Here is an 18,687-nt window from a genome sequence, read left to right on the forward strand (position 1 = left end):
TATGGGGTGACAGCAGACAGCAGACAGTTGTCAAATACAATGGTTCGCTTCTTGTGTAAAGAGTGGTCATCTTGTAAATATTGTTAAAATTATAAAAATAAATAGCAGCACCAATTATACATCAATTATCGTTATTTTCCAAAAAGTGTTAATTTATATGTGTGATAATAACTTATATGGATAAAGTGCTATAAAGTTGCTCTTGCCCAATCAGGTACCTAATTATTTATTTTGTGCGTAGATAGAATGTTGTACTTATAAGTTTTTATGGTAGAAGGTTGCTAATTGTATTATATCATCAAAACGTTCCAATTCTTTATACCTATGACCAGTAAAATATTTTTTTGTTGTTGTTTGTCCTGACGCTATACTATTCTGATGTTATAATACTTTGTTATTTTAACATTGCAACCTTGAAGTTTAAGGATAGTAAAGTTTGGAGTCATTGTTAAAAACATAACGAAGATCAAAACAAAGTCTCAAAAGAATGTTTCCGTCTTTCCAGACTTCATTAAATATATTTAAATATTATTGTTTATGAGTACCTATTTATTACTACTTAAATAGTATCTAAAATAGGCAACTCTACTTCATGGCTCAATATTTGCAAACTTTTTCCTCATACTAATTTAAAAGGTTAAACAGAAATAAAAAATGCCAAATTTATTATTTCTTGAAACTGTGATTGATTGTTTTTATTAATTGAGAATTTATTTAAATATATTTTACTGATAGTTTTATAATATAATAGTGAAAACACACATTGCATTTGAAATCTTTCCTTAATTTTAAATGTATTTTAATGCTTTAGTAAATAATTATTTATATCAAAATTTGTCATCTGATAAGATCTAATCAGTGTTACAGTTGTTAACAAGTTCTCTTAATACTTAATGAGTCATGCACAGCTAGATATGAAAAAATCTTCTAATAAACAAAGGAAAAGGTCTTTATTTTTAAATAAGCAAGTTTCTATGCCAACATTCATTGCCATATTAAACAGCTGCAGAAAGCTTGATACATAGTTATAAGAACTATTTAAACAAAAACAAATTTATTGAATTATCAAATACTAATTTACTATTGGTTTAATCATTCAAATACAGTTACAAATCCTGTTTGGGATCGTAGACGTCAGTTTCCTTAGCATTTTCTAACACATTAATCATGGGGAGTGCTCTGAATAATTCTTTGGACTTATTTCTTGCACAGCTGAATTCTGTCATTGTATGTCAAGGCAGAACATGGCATCATTTGTTAGATTTTGTTTGTGAAATCCTCTGCAACTAAGATTTTTAACATGCTCAGATTTTTACATGTTCAATTTACCCATTTGTTTTTAGTAACAAATAGGCTTTTTAGACACCCTTAAAATAAATTTGGAGATTTTCAGCTCTACTAAACCTAACCTAACTAAACCTTAAACCTATATAAAACAATTTATCTGCTTTAAACATCTCAACTTTGGTTGGTTTGCCATGTTGTTTAATCAATGTTTGTTTTAATATAATAAAAACTCGCTGTAAGTGTATTTGATATGATGTTACATAATAAATTATTTTTGAACTTAACATGTACCCAATTTTTTTGTATTGGTATGATTATGTATCTGATAGGCACTTAACAATGCTGTCTTTAAAATTGATCAGCACACTACCGAATCTCCAACTCCAGATAAACACTGTTTAATCTGTTGTTGTTAATCATGAAGAATTCGTAACAGAGGTGCTGTTGACGTGATGTTTTATATGAATAGTAAAAGTTGATGTTACCCATTTTCTCATATATGTATACTAATGCAATTTTTAATAATAAATTGCCTTAAATAAGCTTTGCAAAGCTTGGCAGAGTAACAATTTTTTTTACTAATGTAGAATAGCTGACCATAATACAAACTAAGCCATTAAATAATTCTGAAGAAACACACATCTCTATAAATACATAAGTGAACAAGAAAACATGACTCAAATCTCTAATTATTTGTAAGTCATGGAAATGAGAGCAGATCTTAAAATATGGTCACAGTCCAGTAAAGCAAGACCCCTGCCCTGGTTTCAATCATCGTTAGTGCATATAAAAATCTTTAAAGTAACATGGTTTTGTTAGTTTATGCTGGTTGTGTATTTATAGACTGATACCTATTTTGAGCGTCGTGTAGGCGGTATATGTCACCGCCATAATGCGTGTTTATTCCTTGATTTCATACTTCATATTTGGTCTTGGCAGACTTATTGTAAACAAATAATCAGAAAACGTTGGTTATATTCGTTTCAATAATATAAATAAATAATTCTTTGAATATTTTCATACGGACATAAGTCCTTCCTTACAAATGTCTAGTAAGTTGTTATCAGAATTTCTATTGTACGATTCAACCTTATATCTATTATACCCTAGAATTCAAATACCTAACATATAGCGTAAAGTTCTAGTTCGTATAGGTCGGATGTTTGAACTAGATACTTTGTTAGTTGGATCTCCTGGTGTTGGTGCAGAATTTATGAAGTGGAAAGCTATTATGATACTAACAACGGCTTATGTTGATGAAATCATATCAAAATATTCAAACACTAAAGAAATCTTTTTGTTTCAGGGTTAACACAATGGTGATAGAAGCTGCCACAGATAAACATACAGACGGTAGTATTTTATTTTTATTGGTTTAGCTATGTAACCCAAAAAAAAACTTCATTGTGATTTTACTAAGAAAAGCTTTAATGGTAGCCCTGAGTAAGAATACTGCCGTACCTCGCATAAGCACATTAAGCCATTAGCACTGTGCTCCGTTCGTGTCGGACATCCGTCATTTGAGTATCTAACCCTTATAGAATCATCATCAGGTGTAGGGACTTAGCTTCGATCAATAATTTATGTCGTTTTAAATTTCGAACACCTAAGATTTCGAGTTATTTGGCTGCCTTCATAACTTCGCAGTCTCGATCTACCGCGTTTTAATAAATATTTCGAATGCGATTTCGTTAGCTGCATTTCCTGAACATTATGCATAGTCCATACCTATTATACTTCAAACTATTTATCCGCATAATCGACGGAAGTACTGAAATAAATAACCTTTAGAATACTAAAAATGTTGCAATTGAAAGGCCCACGTATAGCGATAGGACCTTGTTATTGATTACGTTTCTATACTAATACGGAAATTATATTAACTTAGCAATATTTCGTTAAGATGTTATCTGTATTAATTTATGGAAAGTTATACAAGTTGATTATCATGCCAAAGCGTAGCCCAAATCAGTACAATCGAAGCATTATGCCGTGACGGTATTCATGTCTATCGCATCCTGTCAACGCTCCATCGGTCCCATTGTGAATCGAAGGCTTTATTTTGTGACCTACTGAACAGCAGTGTCTTTTGCTATCTACTCCATGATGCGTAATAATTATAGATTACGATGTCTTTATGATACTTTTTTAGTATATAATACTTAAAAGACTACTAGGTGTGTATACGAGGGTTCGATTACCGATCGAAACACAGATCAAGAGCCTCGCTTAGGTTGAAACATTAATTCAATAAAACTATAATCATATGTGAGTCGCTTTGTATTCTTAAATAAATAATATATTTTACGTTACGCGTTATTTCAGTGAAAAGGATAACGGCCTTTGGGAATTGCATGACAGGCTTTCATGAATACTTATTAAAATTCAACTCATATTTAGCCCCTGTTCAGTATTTGACTTATAAGTGTAGAGTATCTCTAATACAACACACGTGGCATACAAAAAAGCAAGTGAAATCAATTTATATAATAAATCTCACGATTAATTTTGTTATTTCAACAATCTAATGCAAATGGCGTCTTGAATACATCGCTGTCTTGTGTGCAAATGTCATATAAATATTGCTAATCACTGGTATATTGCGTAAACGCATCTATACAGACTATAAATAAAACCACATTACTGAAGTCTATTTTTGTATTGATCTGAAAAATAAGCATAGTAATGTTTGGTCAATTTAAATGATAATTTGGAAATGGCAGCAGAGCAAGTTTGTATATTGTATAACATTGAAATTATAAGCATTGTTGTATAAATTTTACGTAAATTTATAAACATGCACAGTGGGTTGTGAGTGGTCGTTTTAAAATTTAAAATTAGATTAGCACACATCACGCTGACCTAGAAACATATAGATTTTTGGTACAATGCTTTTAGTATCTTTGTTTCCATACATATTACTTATAAAACATATGTTTTGGAGGTATTTTTTTCATTAAATCTGGCTATTATAAAATAATAATATCATTATTAAGGTAATATTAAATTTTTCATGTAAATTGAAACCAAACAACATCGTCGCTAGTCAGATTAATTCTAATCTACATTTATTTTTACTGAATATCTTAAAAATAACGTTTATGAACGAATATTATAACTTATTTTTATACCCATGTCGTCATATATGGTTTTCTATTTATCTGTAAATAAAACAAAAGAAAACAATAAATACTTAAAATATAAAATACTATATACAAGGAAGTACTAAAACATGTAAATGAAGCGGAAAATACTTAATAAAAACAGGTCTATCCTTGAAATCTTAAGAAGTTAGCAGATATTGGCCCCATTGAAATACTTTTCCTTGCAAATCGATAGATAGCACTTCAATTCTACAGCCCTTGGGTTTTAAGAAATATATTTCTCAAGGGTTTTAGGGAATGCTGGTTTCAAAAAGTATTCATTATTTCTTACCCGATCAAGGAAAGAGATACTACATTTTACACATACGCGCCTATGTAATACAAGTAGTACTTAATATATATATATATATTGTACACTAAATATGTACAAAGGAAACGCACTCACAAACCCTCTGACATGCTGCTCGTTTGCCCCTTATAAAAAAACCCTCTTTATAAAATTATTTTATTAACTATTATTATAAAGATGGAAAGTGATACCTGTGTACTTTAGTTAATACTGCAATTAGACTGTCTAATTTTTATTTAAAATACCCTCGATACTTTGTTAATAAATAAATTTTACCGCATATTCATTAACAATTTAAGATCTCGTTATTTGTGTTTTTATGTAACCTAATGAGAATACAACTTCTTGCTACGCCAATGTTCTTCTTATATTAGTCAAAAAATCTTTTTCAAATGAAATAAAAAGTATTGTCTTTTGTTAACATAGCTTGTTATACTAGTATATATAGCATAGTTATACATTGAAAGAAAACACTTAATTACCGGATTGAAGCTATGTATTATTATAAACTTATAATTATTTTACATAATTTAGAGTCACCGTGACCACGCACGCTGTAAAGCATGCGAAACGTCGGAAAAAAATTAAATTATAATAATTATTAAAATAATTATAAGTTAATAATAATACATAGCTTCAATCCGGTAAAAAAGTTTATTTCAAGTCAGTACAGTATTTCGTAACTTACAGTATAATATTAGTATATGACGAATAATAGAGTTTTTCGTAGATCGAGTAACGTTACGGCCTAGGGCGGGCGGTGACGTAATGACTCCAGAACGATCAGTCAGCACTTTAGACCTCGCTATGTCTTACTCAGCACCGTCTAATCTAGTGCTTACACCAGCTCCAGAATGTAAGTATACATTCGCTAGATAACAATAGAATGACAGTTATGAAATCGTTACTATAACTATCTTTTTTCTACATAAATAAATATTTAATTACTTTCAACTTAAAATTATTGTTGTATATTATATAAATAGGCTATGGTAAATTATTTTATGACAGATCGTAGTTCGATTTCCAGCGACAGTCGTTTTTTTTTTACAAAAATGTTCCCAAAGACACAAGGTATTCATGTCTGTTTGGGAAAATTATTGGTCGTAATCCGAATTTTGAATAAAAAAATAGACAAGGCTATTTAATTAATAAATACGTAGATGAGCTGATATAGCAGACTTTCTTATTTAGACTCGGCTCGACTATGTTTCATTTGGCCTTCAGGTTACTCTATATTATATTTGTGAACAGTCCTCCAATAAGGTGCTTGTAATCACATAAGTTATTCTAAATTCCACACAGTTTATATTGCAGGCAACACTTATTTTGTAAATTTTAGTTGTTAATCAATGTAAGAATTATTAATTAAATGTATATGCATTTTAGTGTTTACTTTGTAATAATTTCAGGTCGAAAACTCTCCCGAGGCATATCACGTGCCACAGATAACGAAGGTCTTGTCTGGGCGTTACGTAGTAACACAGAACCAGACTTGAACACTCTTAGCTCAGACCATATACTCCTGTTACCGGATATATCCGTTTATCCTACAGATTTCAGGTAAAATTTAATAATAAATTAATCTAATGTCGTTACGATATTACTGTTTGTATGTTACTTTCAACCACTTTCTTGCAAAAGCTTTTTAGAATGGGACTATCCATAGTTAATATACTATTACGTTAACCAGTAAATGTGTTGTTCTTGAGTTGCTTAGGTCTACACCCCGCAGTGTGAAATTGACCTCAAAAACAATTGTGTCGCATTTATTGAAAAACAAGCTTTGGTCAAACTCGCATTTCTTATGTATTTACTGATTTTATTTATAAATATTGATTACTCAACAAAAATATAGATTAAAATCATCAAATATTTCACACCAGACATGGCAGAGGTTATTAGCCTAACACGTAAACAAACGCACAGATTAAACATAGCTTGTAATTTTATCTATACTTCGGATTCCAATATCATGTTAAGTCACGGAACATTCTAGAAATAATTTTGCAACGAATCGCATTATTATGACTAGAGCACTGGATTTTATATATTCTGAGTCGGTTCGAAAATAACTTTCAACACTCTAAGTAAAATTTCGTGTCTATAACTCATATATCCAGTCATCGCGATAATCTATTCGCATGTGTTTGGCAATTGGCCAATAGGACACGCTATGTCTGACCGTTAGGGCGTTCGCTTATACGACACTTTAAAAATATCTAAATACCCTCACTTACTCAACTCACCAGATTAAATATTCTGATCAACGAGTCCACAGTTCCTCACCTCACACTTTGAAATCTTCGCTTCTCTTTTTCCTTTAGTTTATATAATATTTTTATTTTGTTTAATTTTTGTATCTCTTCGTGTATTTTATTGGCCTATAAGTGCTTGTAACATTACATATTGTATTTATTTTTCTTGTACCATGTTAATAAATAAATAAATACTCTAAAACGTAACGATATTTCCATATTTCTGTACATGCATCTCAAAGTTATGCAACATTGCCTGCCAATATGTGTCGTGTATGTGGTGAATTTTCTTTTCACCTTGGGTTTTTGGTCAGTCCACTTTAACCTTTTGTGTATAATACACAAAACACAAATCTTTGTTAAAGCTTTGATACAAAGGGTGGAGAAACCAAGGTTAAAATCAAGGTTAAACTACAGCAGTTATTTTTTATTGCAAAAGTAACGACAGTTAACGAATTATTTATATGCGGCAGTTAAGGAGTAATAGTTTTAGTGGCTAGGCGTTTGATATTGTTATTTTTTAAAATTATATAATTGAAAAATATAAATAAACTACATCAAATATGTATCATGCTAACTTTCCTACAGCGTTTTTTTTATAATAATAATAAGGCTACTTTAATTCCATACTATAAAAATTACAAATCAGATGAGCGTTAGTTTAGTTATTATTGACTTTATCTATGTCAGTTATTATTATCTTTATTACTACGTGCTCTGCAGCATGGACCCCTTTTGGGTAAAGGCCTCCTTCTGAATTTTCCTTTTGGATCTGTCCATTCCTCCCCCATCCATTTCTCTCTAGGAACCTTTATGATCTCAGCTCAACGCTTTTGTGGTCTTCCCACGTTTTTTTTACGTAAAGGTCTCTTCCAGGTGGCTTCTGGATACATATTTTCTATATATGTAAGGCGTGGGTTAGCGCCTCTGTGATCTCAGTTTTCTCCCTGACACCGTTGTTTAGTATTTTAAACTATACAGTACTTCTCACGTATCTTAATTGTGTTAATATTTCGCTTTGCACACTGTCAACATACGGTAAAATTGTTATCTAAACTTTTGACACTTTAGTTCTAAATGTATGAATAATGTAACTTCATTACTTTTCCAAATAAGATATTTGGTTGCAATCATGAATAATGCGTAAAATATTTATCAGGATATTTATCGAGAAGGACCTCCTCGAAACGGCTACTTTAGTGACCTTAGAGTCCGCAAGTATTCTCAACTGGTGGCGTGGTCAAGTACCAGGTGCCCCCAGACTCCTACCGCTAGCGACATCTGGTGATGGTAACTGTCTCCCACACGCAGCATCGTTGGCAGCATACGGCTTCCATGATAGATTATTGGCTTTGAGAACTAAAGTACAGACACTTTTGTCAGGAGACGAAGGACAGGGTCTCACAGGTGAGTTTCTAGATTTTTTTATATTATAAATTTTAAAATAATTTAACCGGATTAAAGCTATTTGTATTATTATAAACTTATAATTATTTTACATCAATTTAAATTTTCCATTGTTGTGTGTTATCACACACAACTTTTTCTACAGCTGTGATACTTTTGACATTCAACACCTTTTGTCTTCAGTCACCGTGACCACGCACGCTGTAAAGCACGCAAAACGTCGGAAAATTTAAAATTATGTAAAATAATTATGAGTTTATAATAATACAAATAGCTTTAATCCGGTTAAAAATTGTTTTCATTCAATGTGTAAAAGCTGATAACCAAAGACAATATTAAATTGTCTAGTATTTAATTCATTTTAACTTAATTACCATAACCTAACAGTGATAGATAAGGCTGAGTTTGAAAAGCTATTAAAGATACAGCAGTCATGTACCTTATAATTCATTAGACCATAAACAATATTAACTCGTCATTTAAAAAGCTATTACAAAATAATAAAACAAAACAAAATTCGAAAATTACAATGAATATGAAATGTCAATGCGATTTGTTGTTAGGATCAACCCCGATTTATAAAGATAAACATTGTAAAACTTTACATAACGAAGTATACCTTAATATGAGTCTACGAAAACTCGTCTATCAACTCTAGTACTATTTTGATACAATAGTAATAAATTACAAAAATCAACCATAAATTTCCAAATCAATCGTAGAGAATGCTTGGTGCAAGAGAAGTGGAACGCTCGAAAGCCAAGACTTACAATACATCCTCAAAGATAACAGAGTTGAGTGAGCGGAAACAAGAGGACGCCTTCGACGGCCTTAGCAGATTACGCACTACCGCTTGCCAATCCTACACTTGAAGCTCGCGTAGATTCTTCTCCACGGTGTCTTTACAGCGATATCTGGGCCTGCCGAAGAGTCAGCGGCAGGTCGGAATACCGACTAATATCGCATTTTCTATGTAACACTAAGATTTTTATTAAATCTGTATTAATTAAGTATTAATTTATTTGTTCTATCGTCTCGTCTAGGGTTTCTATTAAGTCTCAAAGTAAGTTTTATCTTATCGTGTTTATATAATAATCATAACATTTCAGACGCAATTCGTCGTCGTTGGCGCTGGTCGGAAAGCCTTTCCCTAAAATCGGCCGGCCTAACATTATCTGAAGCGGAATGGGAACGGGAATGGGCTGAATCAGTGAAAATGGCGTCAACGGAACCGCGACCAAAACATCAGCCGAGCGCTGCACCGCACTATTCGGGCTTGGAACAACTTCACGTGTTTGCGCTGGCCCATGTTATGAGACGGCCGGTTGTCGTCTTCGCTGATGTTGCTTTAAGGGTGAGTTTCTTCTGAAATAATCCAGTACATTACAACCCTATATAGGTTTTGGCCTCACATGGCATTCGTTCTTTCATCCTTTCTATTTCATAGACAAGTAGAAGTTTCTTTCTGTCACACGTCATCGATGTTTGGTTCTTAAACACGTTCATACCGCACAGATCTATTAGTGTATAGCCGAGAATCGAACCTTCGACAAAGCTACTAAGCCAACAATGCTCCTTTTACTGTATAACTGTTGGGCTACGTGTTGGTATGCCTATTTTTTTTCAGTTCAGAAAATGTGTAGTCGAGTGTCGTTTTCAGGACTGGTTATAAAGAAATATTCTAGACCGAATTTTCTATATGTGGGACAAGGAGGGAATGATACGCGAGCGAGAGGGAAGATTGAACCCTACTCGAAGCCAGACTGAACACTCTAAAACATCGTACGACAAGGAGGGAGCAATGTGCTAAAGAGATAAAGAGAATCTAATCGTTCTAGAATTGTGCAATTGCTACTCAGTGCCAATCCTGTCTAGAGAGTTCTCGAACACCGTTCATTCCCAGGAAGATATAAGCGAGCCGAAACTCGATCAATTAATTCAATTACGAGTGCAATTTCGATTAACATTGAAGTGATAAAGTGCAAATAGTGAAGACAAGTGATTTAGTATTTTCTGAAGTGCGCATAATTAAAGTAATTTGTGAGTGGTAATTAGCGTAATTTGCGGCTTTTTACTGTAAACAAATTCCTCGTTGATTAATTTAAAATAAACCCTTGAAGACATCAACGGCGTTTCCATCTCTATTCTCGTAACGATATTATATAAAAAAAGTGAAATTGTGACTTGCAAAGTATTCAAAGTATTTGCACAAAAAGTACAATATAATTTTGGCAATAATCATATAGTATTTTACTTATTAACACATTTAAAATGTTACAATAAATAAATCAATGGCGCTAAAGCCCTTTCAGGTCTGGGCCTCGGATTTCTGTATCTGTTTCATGATCATTGGTAAATTGAATAGGCAAGTACGTCTGTGCCTGGCGCACACCGTCAACTTCTTGGGTCTAAGGCAAGCCGGTTTCCTCGCGATATTTTCCATCACCGTTCGAGCTAATGTTAAATGCGCACATAGAAAGAAAATCCATTGGTGCACAGCCGGGGATCGAACCTACGACCTCAGGGATGAGCGTCGCACGCTGAAGCCACTAGGCCAACACTGCTCTTTACAATGCTACATGACCAATTTTATTTTATTTTATTAAAAATTTAATAATTTGAAAATCATAAATTATATGAACGCATCTATTTATGTATAATATTTTATTTGTTTTAGGATTTCCGTGGCGACCCCATAGCCCCAATCCCATTCGGCGGTATCTACTTGCCTCTTGAACTAGAACCAGCTTCGTGCTGTAAGGCACCAATATTGCTGGCGTACGATGCTGGACATTTCTCGGCGCTGGTGCCTTGTGAGCCTCTGCCAAGTGATGGAGCCAGGGTTCCTTTGGAAGATCCTTCGCAGAATCCTTTACCGATCAGGTAATTTAATCAATACTGTTGAATTTGCCTTTGGTTAAGGTTACTTTATTTACAGTAAAAACTAAACTTAACTTTTGATAAAAAAACTGAAAAAATGTATTCATTTATAATTATGTGACTACGTTTGTGTCGCTTTCCCTTTTATTTTTTTGTTTTGGTTTCATGTCTTAACAAAAAAATAAAAGGGAAAGTAAATAAATAAAAGTAATAAAAAACTGACTTCAATGAAAAATTGTTTTTCATTTACTTTCTGATTGAACAAGCAAATTTTTAATGGTAAAAAAAATACTGCTAGTCAATTGCTTGGTATTTGTGCCTTCTACATAGTTTTAATCCGTAAATGCTTTTATATAATAGTTATTTAATTTTAAACGTCTCAAGATTTTTTACTGATAAGAGTGTTGTATTTAAATTCTCTAAATTTCTAACAATTTAGGTTACTTTTTTAATGTCTTAAGATTTATATTAATTAATAGTATCTCATCAATTCTTGGGTGACGATTTATCGATCCCATATGTGTTCACATTTTTTTTTATATATTCCAGGTTCAACGTTGACCCAGGTGAAGAGTTCCGCTGGGATGTAGAGCCAGATCAAAAAACCATAAACAACCTCCTGCCAGATGAATTTCAGCGTTCCGCCATGTTGGAGGCGTATATGGACTTGGAAAGAGTGGAGTGCCTCCAAAGCCATCCTCCAGAAGAGTTGAGAAGGTCCTTGGACGCCCTCTCGACTAAGAGCTCGAAGCAGATGAACTCTGTTGCGAAGCAATTTGGGAGTATTGGCAGGTAATGTTTTAACTGAGAGTTAGGGCTTGTCTAGGATTTCTGTGTTGGTAGTGAGCAATGTGAATTGATTTAATATATAATGAGTTGTAAAGAAAGTTATTTTATACGATCAAAACAATGTCAATTAGTGATAAAACCACACCCTGATTTTCTATTTTCACTGAAGTATTTCCGAACCAATTCGACAAGGGTCCTTCAAGAAAAGAGCGTACCAATTTTTGAAAGGCCGGTAACGCACTTTTGGCAATGCGAATGTCCATGGGCGGCGGTATCACTTAACATCGAATAAGCCCAAGCACGTTTGCCCCCTATTCAATAAAAACTCGGCATTATATGACATGACATTACGTCAAATCACAAACCAACGTGTGGTTTCGCCTTACGTCTTTTGGTTTTTTTTCACATAGAAATTTAGTCATATATAAGTAAGATCTCTGAAACATTCAGTCTCTACACCGCAGCGTAAACACAATTTAACCGAAAGAGATATCTGAAAGAATAATACTTTAGTTTTAATGTGTGCTTTTGTTGTAGATCAATGAGTAGCAAACTGAAAAAGAACTTCGGTTCCATGGCGAAGTTAACTGGGAAACTGAGTGGCAGTCAAAGTAATCCAGAGCATCTGGTGGAGAGGCAGACTTGTGAGGTCCTATGTTGCAGAGTTTTAGCTGCAAGGGCACCAGTTCAGGAAGAAATGGTCAAGAATTACTTGAATGAGGCCTGGATTGGGTGAGTAATTGGGGTTTAGAATCAAGTACCGTAGTGTATATAATATATCGAATTATGTTAGATACTTGTTGTCTTCATTATTACATGTGACGTCAGTAAAATATATAGATATATAGAAATACTTATACAAGTCGTATTGTAAAAAATATTATGGTTGTCAAAAGTTTTTTTTATTCACATATCCTATTTTTTATACCTTGTTTAACTAATGAAAAAAATATCTACGATAAAATCAATTAAATAAAAAGTTAATTAATTAAAGATATTAGTAAAAAATAAACATCCACATCTTGAAAATATAAACGCATTTTGTTCCATTTGATAGATTAGTTTCTTTATGTGAATTAAAAAATACTTATATATCATGAATAATGTACATAACTAGAATGATAGATACCCATTATATAAATCTTGATATAACATAAACATACTCTAAATTCCTGAAACATAACTCGTCTAGTTGGATTGACTTTTTTTTCCCGTTCTTGGCCTGCACGGTTTGTGCGTCAGCCATGGGATTGACTTGTCCATACATATTTCTCTAACATAGTTGGATTGACTTTTTTTTCCCCGTTCTTGGCCTGCACGGTTTGTGCGTCAGCCATTGGATTGACTTGTCCATACATATTTCTCTAACATAGTTGGATTGACTTTTTTTTCCCCGTTCTTGGCCTGCACGGTTTGTGCGTCAGCCATTGCATTGACTTCTCCATACATATTTCTCTAACATAGTTGGATTGACTTTTTTTTTCCCGTTCTTGGCCTGCACGGTTTGTGCGTCAGCCATTGGATTGACTTGTCCATACATATTTTTCTAACATAGTTGGATTGACTTTTTTTTTCCGTTCTTGGCCTGCACGGTTTGTGCGTCAGCCATTGGATTGACTTGTCCATACATATTTCTCTAACATAGTTGGATTGACTGTTTTTTTCCCCGTTCTTGGCCTGCACGGTTTGTGCGTCAGCCATTGGATTGACTTGTCCATACATATTTCTCTAACATAGTTGGATTGACTGTTTTTTTCCCCGTTCTTGGCCTGCACGGTTTGTGCGTCAGCCATTGGATTGACTTGTCCATACATATTTCTCTAACATAGTTGGATTGACTGTTTTTTTCCCCGTTCTTGGCCTGCACGGTTTGTGCGTCAGCCATTGGATTGACTTGTCCATACATATTTCTCTAACATAATTGGATTGACTTTTTTTTCCCGTTCTTGGCCTGCACGGTTTGTGCGTCAGCCATTGGATTGACTTGTCCATACATATTTCTCTAACATAGTTGGATTGACTGTTTTTTTCCCCGTTCTTGGCCTGCACGGTTTGTGCGTCAGCCATTGGATTGACTTGTCCATACATATTTCTCTAACATAGTTGGATTGACTGTTTTTTTCCCCGTTCTTGGCCTGCACGGTTTGTGCGTCAGCCATTGGATTGACTTGTCCATACATATTTCTCTAACATAGTTGGATTGACTGTTTTTTTCCCCGTTCTTGGCCTGCACGGTTTGTGCGTCAGCCATTGCATTGACTTCTCCATACATATTTCTCTAACATAGTTGGATTGACTTTTTTTTCCCGTTCTTGGCCTTCACGGTTTGTGCGTCAGCCATTGGATTGACTTGTCCATACATATTTCTCTAACATAATTGGATTGACTTTTTTTTCCGTTCTTGGCCTGCACGATTTGTGCGTCAGCCATTGGATTGACTTGTCCATACATATTTCTTTAACAAAAGAAAATTCGTCAGCGTCCCTATATACGATCTTCACTGTTTGAACTGTCTTTAGTTACACATCGGAGAAGAATCGGAGAGAGGAGCCCCAAATCGCTCCGAGATATGGGACTGGAAGATCGCAGTTTTATACCGAAGCGGACAGAGAATCCCACCATGCTGCGAATACTCTCACAGCGCGATCCGTCAAACCGGCACAGGTACAGGTAAGTTATATAATAATCTTGCCTCAGATTTTTGTATGTTTTCGTTTTGTTTCCAGGTTTTGTTTCCAGGTTATCAGCCTATTTATCTTCACAGAACGGGCGAGAGTTACACTCAAGTCGCTAGCCCACTGCGCTTTGTATAATAACTACAACTTAGAAAATAGTATAGTTTTGGTTTCGTTAACACACAAATATTGATTTAAACAAAACTTATTTAATATCATAATAACATCAATGTATTATAACAAATAAATGCCATGCCAACCATAGACTATAGTCATAGAATAAATATCTGTTAATTTGTTGTTGTCTTTTGTAAATTTTTTATTGATAAAAATTTAATATTTATATTTTTTAATGTATATGACACAAATATTAACCAATAAGGGAATGCACATAAAACACAGTTAACAGTTATAAAACGAATACTTAAAAAGAGAATATTGGAACCGATATTTTATGTTACTTGAATGACTAATAACTCTTTGGTGTGGCGAGCTAAGTGTATTGTCTGTATGACATATAAGTTATTATAAACAAAATATATGCTATATCAAATTACATAACCATATTTTTACATATTTTTTTAAATATATATTTAATGAATTTTCGTTATAATATGTAGGTATATGATATATATAATTGAGAAATAGCACGATTACTTTGTATTCTACGAAGTAAATTAGCGACAAAGCAATCGTCGTATTATGTAAATAATGTACTAAATTCAAACTACATTATAAAATCACTTGTAAACCAAACACTTAAAATATGATCAATCTATTTCCAGGACAGAACGCTCTACCTGTCCAAATCGACATTTTACGACGACCGGCCCCCCTCCCCGAAGCCCTGCAGGGCTCCGCTCTGCATGTACTACGGGAGCCCCGCCTACAATGACTACTGCTCCAGATGCGCCCAACAACAGTAACTGTCAAACCATATTGGACATGTTATGTAACCTATGTTCTTAATTAATCAGACAAACATACAAAATCCCTTATAAAAACATTGTTTCTAAAACATGGTAACATACACTATTAGTCTTGAATTCAATAAATCAATAAGTCCTGAATTTTCCTAGTGGAAAATTCACCCATATTGGCATCTTAACTTAAATCATAAAACCGAAACAACTGTTTTGCTGGACAAGGAAACCGTTATCAAATACTGACTAATACTAACACAAACTTATTACTAATTTTAGTTTGCGTGTCAAAGCCGAATTCATTTACTCATATTAGCAATGTCAAAATAACAATAACATTTATCTTATAACTCTATTAGCAAGTTTTTTTATTATTAAATTGTAGCCATGGCGGCATTATCGAGCTACTTTTATAGTAGACAAAAACTTATGTTTATATGGTATAACTATATGAATAAGAAATGTGTTGTTGAATAATGAAGTATAGGATTCATTATTAAAGAACCAGAAAATTCTTATAAGTCACGGCGTTCATAGAAACATGTCCAAGTCCATAGTGATTATCAATCTTGGTATAAGAGATTTGAAAAATCCCTTACCACAGAAAGAATGCTTGAAATTCGATGTTTTTAGCAAAAGGAGGAAGAGAAATTTTTTTAGGTATGATATTTCATGGGTGTTAAATCAAGCCCTGAATTAGGTTTTAATACTCAACGTATTTAAACTTTTCAAAGTATTTAAAGTTTCAAATTGACTCATTTCTTATACAAATATTTTAAAAAATTCAAAGTCCGAAGGAAAATAGATTAAAAACTTATCAGATTGAAATAATCTATATATACAGATCCTACTCTATTTTCAGCAATTTGATATGTACTGTTACATGATTAAATTACTTTGCGTTTTAGAATATATATTTTTATAATATAAAAAATATTTTTCTATAGAAAACAGGCTGTAAGGAAATTACTTAATTTAATCCTAAGTTAAAGTATTAACGTAGTTTTAAGAGTTGTTATTTTTTTTTTGAGCACTAGTAGTCAGTGCCAAAATTACTTTTGTTTCCGCCAAGATGAGGCACAACTTCCATTGGGTGCTATTCAAAAAGTGTGAAACTTCTAAATTGACTCTAAATTTTCCAAAAGCTCGAGCCAAATCCGATTTGAGTCCCTCAAGATATTAGATTTTTATTTTGTCCCACTTCTTCCAGCACAGTGGAATTGCATACATGATATTTCAATAAATACAGTTAGATTTGTTGCTGAACGTATATCAAATATCAATAAGGAGTGTTTAAAATATGATTCTTAAAAACATACCTTAAGAAGTACCTTTTACTCTTTTTTGGTTAACAATAGAAGGATGGATTGAATGTATTTTCTGTAAATTTGAAATTTTATTGCAATGTCCCTACAGTTTTCAAAATGTAAGTCAACTGCAACAACAACAAATTTTAGCGTTATCAAAATTGTCACCAAAACGAAATGGTAATTTTGACATTGACATTTTGACAAGGTATAAATTTACAAAATATACAAACTCTCATTCTGAAGCTAATATTTATAACCAATGTCTTAAGAAAGTTGCGAAAGTTTTGTGTTCAATAAATCTATGCCAGGGTGAATTAGAGTAACTGGTATTATTATAAGTGTGTATAATAAGGCAGGTATAATAACTAAATAAGTATAAAGAAAACTGTGGAAACAGTTTAATTTAGGTGATATTGATGACGATGAAATATTACAAAAAATTCTATCATACATGATCATATGTTACAAAAAACATTTAGGTATAGACAATAGAGAGCTGTCAAATTCTACTTCCAATAATATGTAATTTTATTAGAAAAGCTTCTTCGCTTTAAGTGGCTATTTTATAGTTCATTATTGACATTAAAATCATTGTTATCTCTATCGTCTAGATTACCAATATGTTATTGCGAAATTGAGCTTCTAATATTTAAGATATGACTCCCGTAGAGACTGTCATTCACATAGTTTCAAATAGACAATAAAATTTAATGAGTTCCTATATAAAATCAATATTTTCTGAATCAAACCTTTACACTTCGTTCTTCATGCAGGTACCTCTGAGCACGACAAAAATCACATTGATATTAGGAATTGGTATTTTTGTCATTAATAAAAATTATTTTTGTTTGTTCTAAAATATCATTAGAGCTTCAATCAGTATATGTAATCAGTACACAATACAAGTGCTTAGTTTTACAATATTAAATTGTGAGTAAACTTAAAATACATTTATAATATAATAAATTATTAAGTTTGTTACAATAAATTAACAAAATGTTGGCCCCCAAACCCCCTTTGTAAGTTCTAAAGTATTTAAATATTTAAGAGTTTTTATGCATTTACCAGAGGCCTTGTTAAATGGGCTTTAGGGTAATTGCAATGTTTTTCTTCTAATCTAGTCTTATATAATTTTAGGATTTTCTAAACTATCATTTTAATATATTTGATAAGTGATTTATTTAACTGATCATTTGTCATGGCCAAATACTTAAAACATAATTTTTATACCTATTAATGAGGATATTCTTGTTTTAAATGTTGGCCTTCATAACCCACCTCATTTATTGTTATGTTCATAAAACAATCTATTGATTCAATCAATGTTTATCCTTAATAGATCTGTGTAACTGTTAACTTTAAAATAAAGTGAGATTACATGACAAAACAAATTCTATAAACAAAGTGTTAATGTTATATTTTTTCAAAAAGTGTATTACTTAAACTATTTAGAATAGAGTTTGCATATCATGTTTTCTAGCAGTATAAATCGTTATGCATTTTTTGAGTTTTATTTTCATTCTTTCTTTTTTATTTAGTATTTGTATATAATAGATGCGTCGAATTCTAACCAGTAAACATCGCCATGCACATAGCAGCAGGTTCCTAGACGAATTTAATTGTATTGTTAAAGTGCAGCTGGTAACCCTCATATTTAACAAATTATAGTGAAAGAACCAATAGTGTGTGCGCACATACAAGTGAG

At 32.7% G+C, this 18,687-nt stretch overlaps 1 protein-coding gene across 3 annotated transcripts; it reads left to right on the forward strand.

Moving 5' to 3' along the window:
* The first annotated feature begins 26 nt into the window (after positions 1–26).
* On the forward strand, positions 27–18,457 carry LOC123706923 (OTU domain-containing protein 7B-like). Of its 3 annotated transcripts, none has more exons than XM_045656559.1 (11): positions 27–214; positions 2,594–2,640; positions 5,459–5,596; positions 6,153–6,303; positions 8,158–8,405; positions 9,515–9,759; positions 11,083–11,288; positions 11,835–12,077; positions 12,612–12,806; positions 14,594–14,738; positions 15,535–18,457. In XM_045656559.1, exons 2-11 carry the CDS (start codon positions 2,604–2,606, stop codon positions 15,673–15,675), a joined length of 1,749 nt encoding a protein of 582 aa, XP_045512515.1. In that variant the 5' UTR covers positions 27–214; positions 2,594–2,603; the 3' UTR covers positions 15,676–18,457. The 3 variants fall into 3 exon arrangements, with proteins under 3 accessions (XP_045512515.1, XP_045512514.1, XP_045512516.1); XM_045656558.1 differs by having other exon boundaries at positions 14,594–14,744; positions 15,535–18,455; XM_045656560.1 differs by having other exon boundaries at positions 5,471–5,596; positions 14,594–14,744; positions 15,535–18,455.
* Positions 18,458–18,687: the final 230 nt, after the last annotated feature.

The sequence above is a fragment of the Pieris brassicae genome, chromosome 3 (assembly GCF_905147105.1).
Source record: "Pieris brassicae chromosome 3, ilPieBrab1.1, whole genome shotgun sequence".
Taxonomy (NCBI): Eukaryota; Metazoa; Arthropoda; class Insecta; order Lepidoptera; family Pieridae; genus Pieris; species Pieris brassicae.